General features: G+C 52.5%; 5 protein-coding genes across 5 annotated transcripts; 4 read left to right on the forward strand and 1 right to left on the reverse strand.

Moving 5' to 3' along the window:
* Positions 1 to 352: 352 nt before the first annotated feature.
* Positions 353 to 1,324, forward strand: BU25DRAFT_406706 (uncharacterized protein). Its single transcript, XM_033705346.1, has one exon. The coding sequence runs from the start codon at positions 698 to 700 to the stop codon at positions 1,157 to 1,159; it is 462 nt and encodes a 153-aa protein (XP_033566365.1). The 5' UTR covers positions 353 to 697; the 3' UTR covers positions 1,160 to 1,324.
* A 3,734-nt stretch (positions 1,325 to 5,058) lies between these two features.
* Positions 5,059 to 9,152, forward strand: BU25DRAFT_417917 (uncharacterized protein; the record flags this gene model as incomplete). The annotated part of the gene is made up of 6 exons (XM_033707838.1): positions 5,059 to 5,265; positions 5,320 to 5,805; positions 5,904 to 5,992; positions 6,503 to 6,923; positions 6,973 to 8,062; positions 8,269 to 9,152. 6 exons carry the CDS (start codon positions 5,059 to 5,061, stop codon positions 9,150 to 9,152), a joined length of 3,177 nt encoding a protein of 1,058 aa, XP_033566366.1.
* A 311-nt stretch (positions 9,153 to 9,463) lies between these two features.
* BU25DRAFT_428090 (RTA1 like protein) lies at positions 9,464 to 10,691 on the reverse strand (the record flags this gene model as incomplete). The annotated part of the gene is made up of 3 exons (XM_033708485.1): positions 9,464 to 9,493; positions 9,921 to 10,249; positions 10,280 to 10,691. The coding sequence occupies 3 exons, from the start codon at positions 10,689 to 10,691 to the stop codon at positions 9,464 to 9,466; spliced, it is 771 nt and encodes a 256-aa protein (XP_033566367.1).
* Positions 10,692 to 11,642: 951 nt separating this feature from the next.
* On the forward strand, positions 11,643 to 13,736 carry BU25DRAFT_436950 (uncharacterized protein; the record flags this gene model as incomplete). Its single annotated transcript, XM_033708978.1, has 2 exons — positions 11,643 to 11,890; positions 12,210 to 13,736. Exons 1-2 carry the CDS (start codon positions 11,822 to 11,824, stop codon positions 13,734 to 13,736), a joined length of 1,596 nt encoding a protein of 531 aa, XP_033566368.1. The 5' UTR covers positions 11,643 to 11,821.
* A 576-nt stretch (positions 13,737 to 14,312) lies between these two features.
* BU25DRAFT_142933 (uncharacterized protein) lies at positions 14,313 to 14,710 on the forward strand. Its single transcript, XM_033700592.1, has one exon. It carries the CDS (start codon positions 14,374 to 14,376, stop codon positions 14,683 to 14,685), a length of 312 nt encoding a protein of 103 aa, XP_033566369.1. The 5' UTR covers positions 14,313 to 14,373; the 3' UTR covers positions 14,686 to 14,710.
* Positions 14,711 to 15,177: the final 467 nt, after the last annotated feature.

Consider the following 15,177-nt stretch of genomic DNA (forward strand, 5'->3'; position numbering starts at 1 on the left):
AATGCATGGAAGTATTGCACAGCAGCAGTTGAGATGCTTTGTCACCACCTCCACTATGCGCCAGCCTTGCTCACCGTTCTGGCACCGTTAAGCCTTACGTCCGTACCCCTGAAGTATCTCGAGGTTAGTGCATTCGCTTCGATGCATGGCTACCGAACATCGTATGAGAGCAGTTCATGATCGGTGAATACCCTTCGTAATCAACGTCTCGAGTTGTGCATTTACACGAGAAGTGGGGTGCCGCTGAGACCAAGTACGGCCTCTCCGGCTAAACACGTGTTGGTGATTTATGTCTGTTTCTTCAAGATGGGAAAGAGAATTGAGCATCGTTCTGTGGCGATCTGCAAGATGTATAGAACAAGTACACATGGCGCGGTAGCCGCTATTGGAGAGACATGCTTCGACACTGTGCACTGAAGCATAAATGTGACTCAACGAAGGTTCCTGTACGAGCGGACGAAAAGTCTAGGTCGAGCATTGCAGTGGACACCCCTGCTACAACGCAAAGGACTATCTGATGAAGACGATGCCGCGACAGTGCTGATTTTTGTTGTCGGCATTGGGCAATCTGTAGCCTGTGATCTGTAATCAGTAATCGGACCTCCATGTCCTTGCTGCATCAAGATGCAGCTTTACGCCTTGAATATTTCAAGTCATCGATCGCAAAGACAAGACCAAAATCGAACAACTCGCCGACATGTCCAGCGGTGAAAACGTGCGTGCGACTGGCCCGCTCGCTGGAACGTTTCGAGATTACCTCCTAGCAATGCGGCGTCACCGTAAGCGACCCCAGAGAGCGGCCATCCACCTTCGATGCATAATGACGGGAGGACAACTGCCACGCGGACGCGTGTCCGGATCCGAGTCTATGTGCAAGGCGGGCACTTTCCCATGTCACCGCTACGCGAACGGTGAGATTGAAGCATGGGGGTTTAGCGATGGAGCTTTCATACCTGAGCGACGTCAACTCGTATGTTCATCCGCGTCGATCCGTCCATGTGATGTATTGTCACGGGTTGGTCGCTGCCCAAATTTGGTGATACACAGAGCGCCTAGGAGGTACAAGGAGGGGCGCACATGTCGTACATACTCGCGTCTACGCGAGTGTCGGGCGAACTCATTCGTTATTGATGTGCATTGTAGGGCTGTAGGGCTGTGATGGTGGATTATTGTTGGAAGGAAAGTGCTGCCGTCAGGCTCGTGGCCACCTTGGCGGGCGGCCACTAAAAATAGCGCCTTCTATGGCGCATGCACAGAACAACAGCGCAGCGCGGCTGTACGCTCGAGGCCATAGGCGCACTCGAAGTAAATGTTGTGGTTGCTGGCGGCTATGCATGTTGACGCTATTTCGTGGATAGAGGTTGTTGCATTTGTCAGAAGGGCGAAGGGTGAATTGAGGTTGTGTAAAGTATCCACCCAAGAATGTGTTTTAGCAACCTTTCGCATTCGGTGCTCAAAGAGGAAAGAACCATGGCCAGGAATCCTGTAGCGACGGTTCACAGGCGCAATCAAACGACCCCACAGTCTGGATCGGCTTGGTCACATAACAGCCTAGCAAACACCACCTCTCGGTTTGGATTGCGTGCAGCGGTGTGAAAAGCACGGAAATACCGAGCAAGAGGTCGCTTGCGCGCCTCAAACAGGCAAGAGGCTCGTTTGAACCATTCAGAAGTGGACACAGAGACCCGCTGGCAGGGATCGGTGGCACATCTAACCTGTTGTGGGTGGCAGGTGGATCTACCCGCTCTCCAACTCACCGCGTCTGAACATCTTGACTTCAACGCCGGCGATGACGGTTTACAGGCAATGTGTTCAAGGATTTGAGCGGTGATTGCAACGCGGATCAAATTGTTGTTGGTGGCATGTTGTGCAAAGTACATTGTTTTGGCGGTGGGTACTGTGGATGCTGGCCGTCCCTCGCAGCAGGGCGGTGCTGTAGCGCATGGAATGCCTGAACAAAGTTTGATGCTACGGTGTTGACTGTTTGAAGTTCTACAGTAGTCACAGAAGGATGGGAAGTAGCAGTGAAGAAATGGCATGTGCACTCCAGAGTGGACACGCCTTTGTAACTGAGTTTGGGATCGCTGGCTGCGATCTCTCGAACATAGGCTGATGTTCTACTTAGAGCATACAACAAGCTTTTGCTACCATGGTCTTCCTGTGTCTCAGAGTTCTGGAGGAGTTACATTGAGGCGGCCACCCAGTATGCTCCGCCCTGATGGAGACATCTCAGCCCTACTGTGCAAGCCAGGTGTCCGACGAGCTGTCTCGGAGGCTTATCATGTACCGAGATCATTTCAAATCACTGCTTGGCAGATCACTTAGTCCTCCGTACATTGCGTCGCTGGCGGTCCTCACCAATAGCACCGAAGAGTTGACGCGTCGAGGGCCGAACCCAAACGACATGAAGAACTCAACGTGAAGAATGACCTGCCAGGCCAGAAGTTGTGGAAGTAAAATCTCTGGGGCAGCCCCCTGGCGGCTTGAGCCTCTTCGACGTGGATACGGTCCGCAGCTGTGATCCAATGACCTCCTCCTTGGTATCACGGATGCTTACGCGGAGACGGTGCAATAGAGCCCGTTTGTTTATATACAACCCACTGAGCCCATACGGCCGAGATCAGTCCCTGGAATGGTGCTCAAACAAACCCAATGAGATGCACGCAAGGGCATTGCCACTATCTCACGAGATGTGCTGTGCATTGGAGCAGCTTCTCGGGCTAAAGGTGGATCTCAAGATGGACACGGCCATGACCTTCCGGGCTCTTTGTCTACAGCTAACAACCAGACCTTTGCCTGTTCTGAGGCTTACTCCCACGTAGGCGAGCTGTGGAGAGCTGAGGACCCACTGCCTGTAGCTTGAGGCTGATCAGCCTTGAAGCCATTCGAGGAGCTATTGAGACATCATCTCCGTGAATGCGGTGATCGGCTACCCTTTGAGAGAGGACTGCTTGCCAGCGCAGCTCAGTGATCCTTGGTATTGCGACTTGGATGAAGTTGTCATAAGACATCGTGGACTTGCCGTGCGTCTAGGCTCAGAGCTCCACATCCGCCCATGCGCAGACCACTATACCCATGTGCGCTGTGAAGTTCAACTGGGATTCCCGTGTTCGACAGTCTTGAGCCGTAGCACACTAGGGGGTCGGCGGGACGGTAGGCCTAGTCCTATTTCTGGCGACAAAGGAAATGAAACAAGACTTTGAAGCTGTACACAGCAGCCTCTCATAATTGGGTAGAGACCACGACCAAACATCGGCACTCCAAGCTAGGATCATAACGGTAGTAGCCCTTGTATCTTGAGTGAGCAGTATGGAATCAAATGCAACTTGATGTCCCCACACAGTATCAATTGACTGTGTATGAGCCATCAAGTATTAAAGAGAGTACAACGTGGCAAGGAAAAGTTTCCGTAGCCTGTGAAGCTATTGCGGAATTTCCTCATCTGGTGGTTTCGCTGCAGTGGCTCAGTACTGGTAGTGTAGGCGCAACTACGGGAAGCCTGATTCTGAACAGAGCCCCGCGCCAGTTGTGAGGCGTGCCACCAGACTGTTGCACTATTTTGGCGTAAGAGGTTTAATCACCGCCAGCAACTTTGAGGCTTTTTCGCGAAGTGTTTCGAAAAGGCCTATTCCAGTGCTGATTGGCCTGGCTTTGCAGGATAGACCACAAGCGTTACAGGAGCCGGAAGACAAGCTTTGGCTGACTGGCCGTACCCGCAAGTGGGAACCGCTCTCACCGACTCTGCAGTACCTCGAAGTAACAAAGTGCTGATGAGGCGGCGGGAGAGCGTGGGGACAGTGCGTAGGGCTGCTGGCTGTGAGACGCTCGTTTGGTGGGGTGCCTGGGGCTCAACGAGTGGCTGCGGCTGGTCGATGGGGGAATTGGTGGAAATGGAACCATGGTAAAGTTAGACGGCCTTACAAAGCAAGTTAAAAGCATCTGCGGCCAGGATGGGAAATAAGTGCTAGGCTTGATGCAGGATATGGTGTCCAAAGCAGCGATCTCCTCTTGCGGAGGGGTTCTGGAGAGAGTGTACCGTGTCCGTCGGCCAGCGGTCCAACGGTGCGGCGCTAGGGATTTGAAATTCAGCGAGTGCCCGACAAGTCACGGTGTGCAGCATCCTGTGAGGTTGTGCATGCGCGAGGACGCGGCGAGGAGAGCCAATGAGTGTGCGTGCTGTGCGACTGCGGTGATCTGGTGCAAGCCCTCAAGCCCCAGCACACTCGTGGACGTTCACTCACCAACACCGCCCTGGAAGATATGCAGGGCGTTTCATGCACGCCCATTCCAAAAACTCCGCCCAGCAATGAGTGCAATTTACCCAGGAGAGCAACCGCTCGCCGAATAGTTGATGCTGCTGCCTCTGGCCCCAGGTAACGGCTGCGTTTGGGGCTTGAGACGGCTGGCAGTCAAAGTTGTGCCTCTCGCTGCGGGCAAGCCGTCACTTGGTGCAGCTGAAGCAGCTCGCGGCGCCATCAGAGCGGCCGCCGAATGTGATGATGGAAGCAACTCTCGCACAGCATGTACACGGAGATAATGACGGATCCGAAGTGTACGCTGGCCAAGAGTCATAGGGCTGGTGGTGATGGAGCAGGGCGTGGGTGCGGCGCAGGGGTGTCGAGTGAACTGACCGCTGTATCGAAACGCAGACCGATGGCAGAACCACCCTACTGCCCACCCATGCATACGGCCCCCGACTTTCCCGTGCGCTGAGCCTTGACGGTCCCCAACGTTACTGGCCCGCTACAAGCCCTGTGTCTAGCGCTATCCTAAATTTACGAAGCTGCCTGTCGGTGAAGGACAGGGTTGCCTCCGCCGCAAGTAGTCCTGGATGCAGATGAGGGCCTGAAGCTGGAGACCACCACTCAGCAGTCTGTGCTCCACTTGAACGACTGCGGATGCATTTGACAGCTAGATAAATATACCGTGATTCCCGACTACCTTGAGCCTCCCACCATTCATCCCACTGATATCCAGCCTGTCCACGCTATAACATCTGGCCCTCTTCCTCTGTGACTTGATCACAGTTCCTCATACAGCTCCACATCCTCCCCCACCATGCATAGACATCAACCATACCAGCAGTATGCTACTGCCGCTCCCACTACTACAAGATACTCGGGCACATCCTCAGCCTTCTCAGCCTCAGCAAACCCCAATGAGGACTGGACCAAGATCTCAGACCTTGCTGAGCGCAGGAGGATACAAAACCGCATTGCCCAGCGCAACTATCGCAAGAAGCTCAAGAAGAGGCTCGAAGACCTTGTGAGTTCGCGCCTCAGTCGTACCGTTCGGCACAACATACTAATTCGGTATCAGGAGCGTCGTGCTGCCTCCAGCTCAGCTTCGCCTGAGCAGAAGCCCGCGGAGCTGCAGCCACCACAGACCTCGCCGCGCCAGGAGTTTCCCTCCCCGGCATCTTCGGATTCCTCGTACATCACTCCACCCGAGGATCGTATGTTCTCGCACCAGTACACTCGCCAGCTCTCCACAAGTCCACCTCCATTTTCGGTAGCATCGTACTCCTCGACCTACCCGGCTCCAGATGCAGTAGCCTACTCAATGCCATACACCACAAACTCGCCGTACCACACAATACCTACGACACTCACACCTGAGATGCCTTCGTATGCCTACCTGCCACCACTCTCTTCAGCCTACCCCACTACGCTGCCCAGCCTTGTGCCCAGCATGAAGAGCGAGTACTACGCTGAGGAGGACCTCAGCCCATTCGGTGTCGGTTATGCGGCCATTGGTGGAATCGAGATCCCACCTCCTCACGCATACGCAGACCACAATGCTCATGTAAGGCTCCCCACCCGCCAGCCCTACTACGCATGAAAATCTATCTCTTGAACGCACTGCTGTTCCCTCGACGAGCCTTCGCTGACAGCTCATGGTAGACGCCACCACTTGAGCACGACGAGTTTGGATACCCCACTACACCAAACTCGATGCCACGAACACCTCCTCTTCTTCCTCTTCACGCCATGTGAGGAGTCTTGCGACAATTTGTTTCTGCTTCGCTACCGAGGCGCATTGTTTCGGCACCTTTTTGTGATCAGCATCTTTGTACAGCATTTCAGCGATTTGTCTTTTCGGATAAGGTCCCTCGTTTGGTCCTCGAGACTTGGTGTTTTTGGGCGTTTGAATGCTTGGGACGTTTCCCAGCAGGAGACTTTGGAGCCATCATGAAGGCAAAACCCAGTGCTGCAGTGCGCCCGCTGGGTATACGAGAATCAATATGACTATCACCCCTCATTTCATCAAATCAATACAATATTATAACGAGTAAAGCCTGATGCATATGTGAATGTGAACACAATTGTGTAGAAGTGAAGCAAGAAGGGTCTTGGGTGATGTGGTTCAACACAAGTGAAGATCCCGAGTGGTGAGATCGTCATGGCACTTTGCGCGTCTGACCTGCCAAGACAGCGCGACCTGTGCCTGCCGTTTGACGATCCAACGTCAGCATAAACACTGCTTATAACAACCACCACAGCCATTTCATGGCTCCCATAAAACGTTCACGAGCTGAACAAGCACGGCAAATCCTCTCGAGTGGCGCTGTGCTGCGCGAAGATTCTGACGACGAGCTTGGTTACGAAGACTATCCCTGGGAATGGATATACGAAGATGCAGGCGCTGAACAGGCGCCTGTGGACGACAATGCAACACCCAGGAAACGAAAAGCAGCACCTACAACGCAAACTAAACGTATATCGGGGGCGCGCATGGGAAGCTTCAGATGCAAGCTTGGAGATGCTGTCCTGCTTAAGGCAGATGGAAACCAGGCATGGGTTGGCATTATCTGCAGCTTCCACGAGGATGACGAGGATGACGAAAAGATGGCAAAGTTCTTGTGGTTTTCTTCTGAACAAGAATTACGCAACAAGAGTAAGAAACGTACCGACTTCTTGCCTGTAGGAGATGATGACCTTCGACATGAGGACTTGCACTGACAGCTGCTAGAACGAGCTATACATATCAGCAACCTTCGACGAAAACCCGCTTGCTTCGATCAACGGCACCGCAAAGGTAGTGTCTCTCGAGACGTTCCAGAAACTGCACCCCACTGGCCAAATCAAGAAGTCATCGAAAGATTATGGCAAGATCTTTGTGTGCAGGAGAGGCTGCAACACCCGCACAACAACATATACATCTGAGTTTAAGTGGGAAGATGTGTACAATGGCGCTGACGATATTCCTTCGCTGATCGAGCTGGTTGAGAGCCAGACCAAAGCAACGAGAAAAGGCCCTTCTCGGCCAAAGAGACAGCAAGAAGACCTGGAAGACTTCGTGATACCGGACTCTGAGGATGATGGTGCACCCAAGACTCCACGGAAGCGCCGGAAACTGAACGACGCGATGACCCCAACGTCGACAAGAAAGAGCCCGGCTGCTCGAAAGTTCTTGACCCCTTCGCACAAGCGCATTGTGCTGAAGAAGCAACTGGAGTTCACTCCGCTTGGTACACGAGCGCTTTCGCCTTCGGCACTTGCGTCTCCGTTTCAGATTGCACGAAACCAACTCCACGTCTCCTCTGTACCAGCGGCACTTCCTTGTCGTGAGGAGGAGTTCTCGACCGTGTATAGTCATCTGGAGGCGGCTATCACGGACGGATCTGGATCGTGCATATACATTTCAGGTACTCCGGGTACTGGAAAGACGGCCACGGTACGAGAGGTCGTAGCGCAGCTCCACGCATCAGTGCAAGCTGAAGAACTTGACGATTTCATCTTCGTCGAGATCAACGGCATGAAAGTCACCGATCCTCACCAGTCCTACTCGTTATTATGGCAGGCGCTTCGCGGCGACAGAGTCAGTCCGTCACATGCACTGGAACTTCTGGAGCGCGAGTTCTCCGCACCCAGCCCTCGCCGCGTACCATGCGTTGTCTTGATGGACGAGCTTGACCAGCTGGTAACCAAAAACCAGTCCGTCATGTATAATTTCTTCAACTGGCCCCAGTTGCGGCACAGTAGGCTAATCGTCTTGGCTGTTGCAAACACCATGGATCTACCGGAGCGCACCCTGAGCAACAAGATCAGCAGTCGGCTAGGTACGTACCCGCAGTCCTGTCCTTCACATGCGGCCCAGCAATGTTACAGTGCAGATTGCAATTTCAATTTACCCTCAAACTGTACTCATCGCAGGCGCCGCGTGGACACTGCCCAATACGTTTGTTTTTGCGATGGTCTCGCGAACCCCTGTTCACCGGTATTCTGCGAGGGCTTCATTGGGCAAGGCTAACACACGTGTACCCAGGCCTAACGCGAATTACTTTCCCCGGCTACACTCACGACCAATTGATGCAGATCATCCAGTCTCGCCTGGAAGGAGTTCCAGGTAACATCGTACTCTCGGACGCCGTCCAGTTCGCGGCGCGTAAAGTTGCAGCTGTAAGTGGTGACGCCCGACGTGCATTAGACATTTGCAGACGCGCTGTGGAAATCGCGGAATCAGAAGTCGCGTCACAAGATCAGGACGATGAGGCGCAGCCCTCAACCCCGAGTCGGACCGGTCGGGGTAACAAAGCGAAACCCCTTCAATCGTCCCGATCTCAAAACGGTACCGAGCAGTTGGAAGCCAATTCAATAAAACGTGGAGGGCCGGCCGCTGGACGTAAGGGTGTCGTTACCCTCGCGACGATCAGACAGGCCATCAATGAGGCCACGAGCAGCCCCCTACAGCAAGCGCTTCGGGCACTGCCGTTGGCTTCCAAGGTCTTCCTCGCTGCACTCTTGGCACGGATACGAAGGACTGGTATTGGTGAGGCGGTGCTTGGGGATGTCGTGGACGAGGTCAAGAAACTTGGCTTCATGAGCCAGTTGCAAACCGTGCAAGACTACGTACTTGCACCCGACGCCCATGACCGCACGAATGGTATTTCCGGTTTAGAAGTCCAGTCTGCAACACCGTCAAAGAATGCCGAGCCTATCGACACGGTATCTAGACATGCAAAGCTCAAGGCTGCACGAGCCCTGGGTCTTGCGTCTGCTGCGACAGAACTCGCAGAAGCTGGAATCATCGGTGTCGAAGCCAGACACGGCGAGCGCGTCGGTCGTGTAAGGCTGGGTGTTGGTGAGGATGAGGTTCGTTTGGCGTTTGGTGAAGACGAATCAGTCAAGGGCATGGGCTTCGGATCGTGAGGAGAGCCACGTTATTGCGACATCTACATCTCTGCCATGTGGATGGTTCGTGACAGCTCCATCTTCTTCGCTGGCTTGTTCTAGAACAGGCTCTCCGCTTGCCGCCCGCTTTGCAGATGTGTACAGCATATCGTATGATACCCCTCTTTCCAGTATACCGATCAGAATCCACCTCGTTGCTTGGCTTGGCTTTTACAGCCTCGTCCTTCGTAAAGCAGGAATACGCCTTGTACGCTTTGCGGAACGTGATAACGAGCCCTGCATGAGGTCCACCGGTTTCTGGCAAGCCACAACAAGGGCAAGCGACCCGTTTAAGCCTTCCGCTTGTGGTATGCGCTTGCCTGCATGGTGGCTGAGCGGTTTCTAATGGTGCAGAACGATACAGCACGTTCCTTCATCCTTACGTCCGGAGCGAGCCTAGCAAAGCCCAGTTATTCACCAAACCTCAACGGCATCAACGTCGTGCGCACGCATAATATCGAGTTGTCAATTGAAGACATGGATTGTTAGCTGTCTAAACTTTATCTAGATATCTATTGGCGAAAGAACGCATGTAGATCTACTAGCTGCGCATGTTTGAGACCAAGGCCTTTGAACGCCATGAAAACGCTGAGCAAAATCGTATAAATAACCTGAACGCCAGAGAAACAAAAGACTAGATGCCTCTCATCGATCGCCCTTGCTAGCTACACCACGCTCCTCCGAATCGTGGCTCAACACTTCGAACTCCTGCGGCTGCTCCTTTCTCTGACCCTTGAGCAACAGCACAATGTCACCCGGATGGCTAACGTTCAAGATGACCATAACCGCAAACATGAGCACCGCGTCGAAGACATACAGGAAAACCTCGTGCCTGAGCAGGTACCCAGCATTACCCTGAATGTACTCAATAACCCTGAAGACCGATCGCACCAAGATCAAGATCGATGTCGCGTAGAGAGCAAACAGGTGCTTTCCCCACGGAATGTTGCTGCCGAGAGTCGCGAGGTACTCCTTGCCACGCATCTGGAACATAATCGCCGTGACGAAGAACAGTCCGAAGAAGAGAATCTGCACGAACAGACCACCAATGATGATCTTCTCGCCAGACTTCATGCCTGAAGCGCCAGACGACATGATCCCTCCACCAGCGCCCTGCATCATAAACGAGATCACGTCGCCGCCGACGAAGATCTTCGTCAACCATGTGCGGCGCACGAGCGAGTACCTCTCACCGCCCGTGAGCAAAACCAGGCGGCCGAGGATCATGTAGATAGATGCTGCGTACAGTGCGGGTCCGAGGAGTAGCAGCAGGGTTTGCATGATGTACGGCGAGAGGGCGTAGCGGTCATTATTTGATAGTATGCGGCCGATGTAGCCGATGAACTCGAACAGACCGCCGATAATGAAGGGGATCATGAACCAGGAACGCTTACGGAAGGTTTGAAATATGTGGAAGCCGGTTGTGAGCGCGAAGAGGACGACGAATACTGCAGCTGCGGCCAGAGAAGGGTGGTAGCGGTAGAGGACAAAGGAGTCACCATCGTTGTGGTCGGACATGGTGTTGATGTGTATTGGTGTTGTCCTCGGAAGCTGGAGTGTTCGAAGGTTTGTAATGCCTTACTAGTTTGCAGACGCCTTGTCCGACAGATCGGTAAGTTGGAACTGGTAATGAGACAAGCTTTGGTGTACACTGAAGAAAGAAGGCGCTAGGAAGATGTGAAGAAGTAGTTAAGTGGAGTTGAAATGCCTGAGGCTGAATGAGGAAGGAGTCAATTGAGGGAATTGCAGCTTCCTATATACACATTACTTTCGGCGAACTACAACTATGATGATGAAGCAGAGGCGCAGCACTGTTTATCATAAAACTTCTCCTTTGTTGGCGTCCATTGCAAAACCTTCAAGCGTACGTTGTATACGCTGTACGCTGGGTGGATTCGGCGTCGAGGCGATGCGGCGCCAGAGCGCCCAGACTGCACAGAAACTTCTTTCATTCGTCCATCTGCCAGCGTTGACCCACGGTAGATCAGCGGCCCGTTTCGGCGTGCAGACCTAAAATTTGATTCGAGGTACGAAATACGTCCGCAATTGTCAGTGCATCATTTGAAGGCCCCGGCAGATTGATCTTCCCAGGCGTGCAGGCGGAAAGAGGGAGATCTTTGTAGGTGGGCGGAGTAAAATCTCGAAATCTGGGGCGCTGCGGGCGACAAAGAGCAGACCATGATTAAGCGCTGACTAGGGCAACCGTCGAAGAAGCTGGCAGCGCTGAATGTTCTGCCTTGTTCAAGCCTTACACAGACATAATATCTGACAGAAGATCTCGGCTATCCATATCAACGTTTTGACGACGATGACCAAGGCTTCCAGTTTGCATCATCGCGTTGCCAAGATGATTCGAAGTCAGCGTCATTCTAGCCAATCACAGAGCTCTGTGTACGCGTGCCGGCTTTGCCGATCCATCATAGCCCTTGTGGAAAACGTCAATTGCAGCTGCCGCCTTACACCCGACATGGAAGCCAAACTTTCAACACCCTTCATGTACAGCTCTTCTTACAATTTGATCGATTCTTAAGACCTCGTAGGCACGCAAGCCAGTTGTTTGTTACTCAGCTCCATGCGCCGCATTCCGTCCGAAGTGGATCTACACACCGTAAACCGTATCAACTAGCAGCATCTAATTTAGGAGAGCAATGCCGACGAGGAGAACGCACAACAAGACGAGGTTGGGATGTCAGCAGTGCAAGAGGAGACGCATAAAGGTACATGAAATTTCCCCTTCCCTATTACGCGTTAGTCGGTATGAACCGATGAAGCACTGAATTTGCGTTCGATGCACGTATTCATGTGACCTATATCCACTGGGCGTACTCGTAGCGATGGACATGTAATTCGTTGAGTTGTAAGGGTCGCGGTAGGCAGCATCATAGTGCAGGCTATGCTAGAAGGAACTGACGTCCACTTGTGTCCTCTCATGTCGCTACCGAGAAGCTTGACCCTTGTTGGCATTCAATCTTGAAACTACGACACTTCGCAATTGAGCGCACTTGGGCACGCAATCAATACTGAAAATGTTTGTAGTGTGACGGCAAACATCCAACATGTGCGAACTGCGACAAGAAGGGCGAAACATGCAGCTTCCTTCAGCTAGCCCCCTTATCACGGCTCACAGGTCCAACATTATCCAGAGGACCAGCGACTTCGGTATCACCACTTTCTGAAGCTTCTAGCCTACATACACTCTCACCACCAGATCCAAATTCCGCCGATAACGAAGCTGCCAAGCTAAAGAGAGGCTCCTCGCAAACATCACCGCTAGCTGGTAATCAGTTGGTTTATTTTCCGACGCCGCTACAACGCGACGTCCCTCCATCAGAACAGTGCCTCGAGCCTCGAGGGTCGTCGAGCCCTAAACCTCCAGTACCTATTTATTACCCTGAAATGAAGATATGGGAGAGCTCTATTCCACCGTACCTTCGCCTAAACGATGTTTGGAAAGGCATCAGAGAGCCGTTGCCTCCTTCGCTCCAAGATGTTCTATACCACTACGAATACACGACAAGTCTCACACTAGCCAACGATGACCCTGCTAAGGCAGCATGGCAGTCATGTGTACCTGAGATGGCACATGCGCACGATTTTCTGGTCAATTGTGTGCTCTCAGTCGCTTCACTCCACCTTGGTCGACTCCACGACGACAAAACTCAAAAGATAAACATGAACGCTCTAGCAGCATCAAGGATGAACAAAGCTCTGACAACTTACCGCCTTAATCTGGAGAATATCACAGCGACCAATGCGGCAGCGCTCTTTGCGAGCTCGACACTCACAGCTGTCTACTTGTTTCGCACGTCAGCACTAGATATCGAGGCGTTGCGCGAGACAATACCATACGGTACTGTCATACCTCCTCCAGGGGTTGTCGACAAGATGATGTCCTGCGTTCTGCGAACAGTTTGGGGTCTCCGTGGTCCGCTCACAGTGCTGATGAGTGGTTGGAACTATGTCGTTAACGGAGCGATGCATCCAGTCGCGGCACGCAAGTGGTGGCCAAGAAGGCGAACCCCAGCTACTGCTCGTGCAGAGGAAGAGGACCGGCGGCTACAGGATATCGACAAACTGTGGATGGACACAGACAAGGCCTGGGAGCCTCAAACTCGACATCTGAACGAAGCACTTGCTTTTCTTCGCGAGACGTACGCATTGGTGTCGCAGCTCACGCTTCCTGGAGTCTTTCCTCCGATGACGGCGGTTCCTTACGCAGTTGACGACAACACTACTGGCGTGCTCACCGACCGCGGCGCGATCTTCGTGTGGCCAACACAGATCTCGCGCGAGTTCATTCAGCTCCTCGAGAGCAAGGACCGGGATGCCCTGGTCATCCTTGCGCACTACGCTGTACTGGCCGGCCGAGTGCGTAACGTCTGGTGGCTCGAGGGTCTGGGTGCCGATTTTGTCACTGCCATAGCCATGGCGATTGGCATTGAGAACTGGCATTTGATCGAATGGCCTGCACGTGTGGTTGGAGTCAATCTGTGGAACGCCTTCGGTGTTAGGCAAGACAGACTTGTGGGCAAGCCTGATGAGCTGCACATGGATGTGATTTGAACAACCTGTCGTGGTCTTTTCTTGGTTGTATCGTTAAAGCTGTGGTTTGATGCAGATCAGACATCCAAAATAAGCGAAGGTCAGAACTGCATTGACGTAGCTCTGTATCACTTCACGTTCGATTCCGTCTTGCGCTGTCTACACCTACCGGACGCCGTACACCTACTCCTGCGTCTGAGAAGAGCACAAATATATCACTGACTTTGTCGGAAGGTTCAGACGTCGATACATGATCTCGCGAGGCTGGTGCTACGGGCCATGGTAGCACCAGGGTGTCTCAATATCAGCTGCACTTGCCGGGTCCTATAGGCTCGTCCAATGACTCTACACTTTTATGTGCATGCGGATGATCCTAGTATCTAATGCCCAGGAACAATACGTTACACGTAAGCGTAGCGGTGTTTGATCTGAGCGTTGCACGATGACAAAAGTATCGTATAGTTTCGCATTCACCGTTTCTTCGCATCACAGCGAAGGATGCCTTGAGCAGACCGGTCAACATGGTCGTTGGCTGCGAAAGGATGCTGTATATAAGTTCAGCTCAACCTCTTTCAGTGTCATAGCATTCACTGTCGAAAACCACCAACAAAATCTAAAGCTCTTTACTACTTCACACAATCACTTTCAATTCACCATCATGCACTTCTCCGCCAGCACCCTACTCCTCCCTCTCCTCACCGCTACCCCTCTCACCTCAGCCTGGAAGCTCCAAGTCTTCATGAATGATGGCCGATCCGTCACCACCAACGGCCGCCTCGATTCCGGCTGCAAGACTTACGAGTTTAACATGAACTCGCCCGTCAAACGTGCCTATTTCGACAGCAGTCTTGGGTCCAGGACCTTTGAACTGTATGCTCAGCGAAACTGCGGAGGTCTCAGCTACAGAAATAATGAGGGGACGCACGATTTGAATCCGCCGAGGATCATCAGGAGCTACAAGGTCCACTAGGAAACGATGACTTGATGAAGTTGAGGCTCTATTGTGACGATATCGGACGATCTCTTAGTTGGAACGGTCTTTATGACAGCTAGAAGATATCACTGGTAACAATGAATCGATATCGGCCACACAAACTTGGTATCTCCTTATAGCTGCATGGAGTGTTCTCCATTTTTGCAACTTATTGTGCCTTCCTCGACTTCCTCTACAAGCCACAGTCAATTTACACTCACGCGCCCGCACTATTGTTCCTCGAAAGGATTTGGATCATCAGTTTGCATTTAATACAGGAACTCTTGAAAAATGTATGCGTTCTGATCCATTGCAGTAAGGCATCCCGCTAATTCTGCACTACTATACTTTCATAAATCGTTCTCTTCGTTATAGAACTCTTCAATCTTATCAGCCATGTCCTTGACCTTCAGGTCGATACCTTTTTGTTTCTCTCTAGTCAATGTCAGGACGGACACGCCCTGATAATCTTGCATGCCCAGAATGCCG

Source organism: Macroventuria anomochaeta, assembly GCF_010093625.1.
Source record: "Macroventuria anomochaeta strain CBS 525.71 unplaced genomic scaffold BU25scaffold_3, whole genome shotgun sequence".
Lineage (NCBI taxonomy): Eukaryota > Fungi > Ascomycota > Dothideomycetes > Pleosporales > Didymellaceae > Macroventuria > Macroventuria anomochaeta.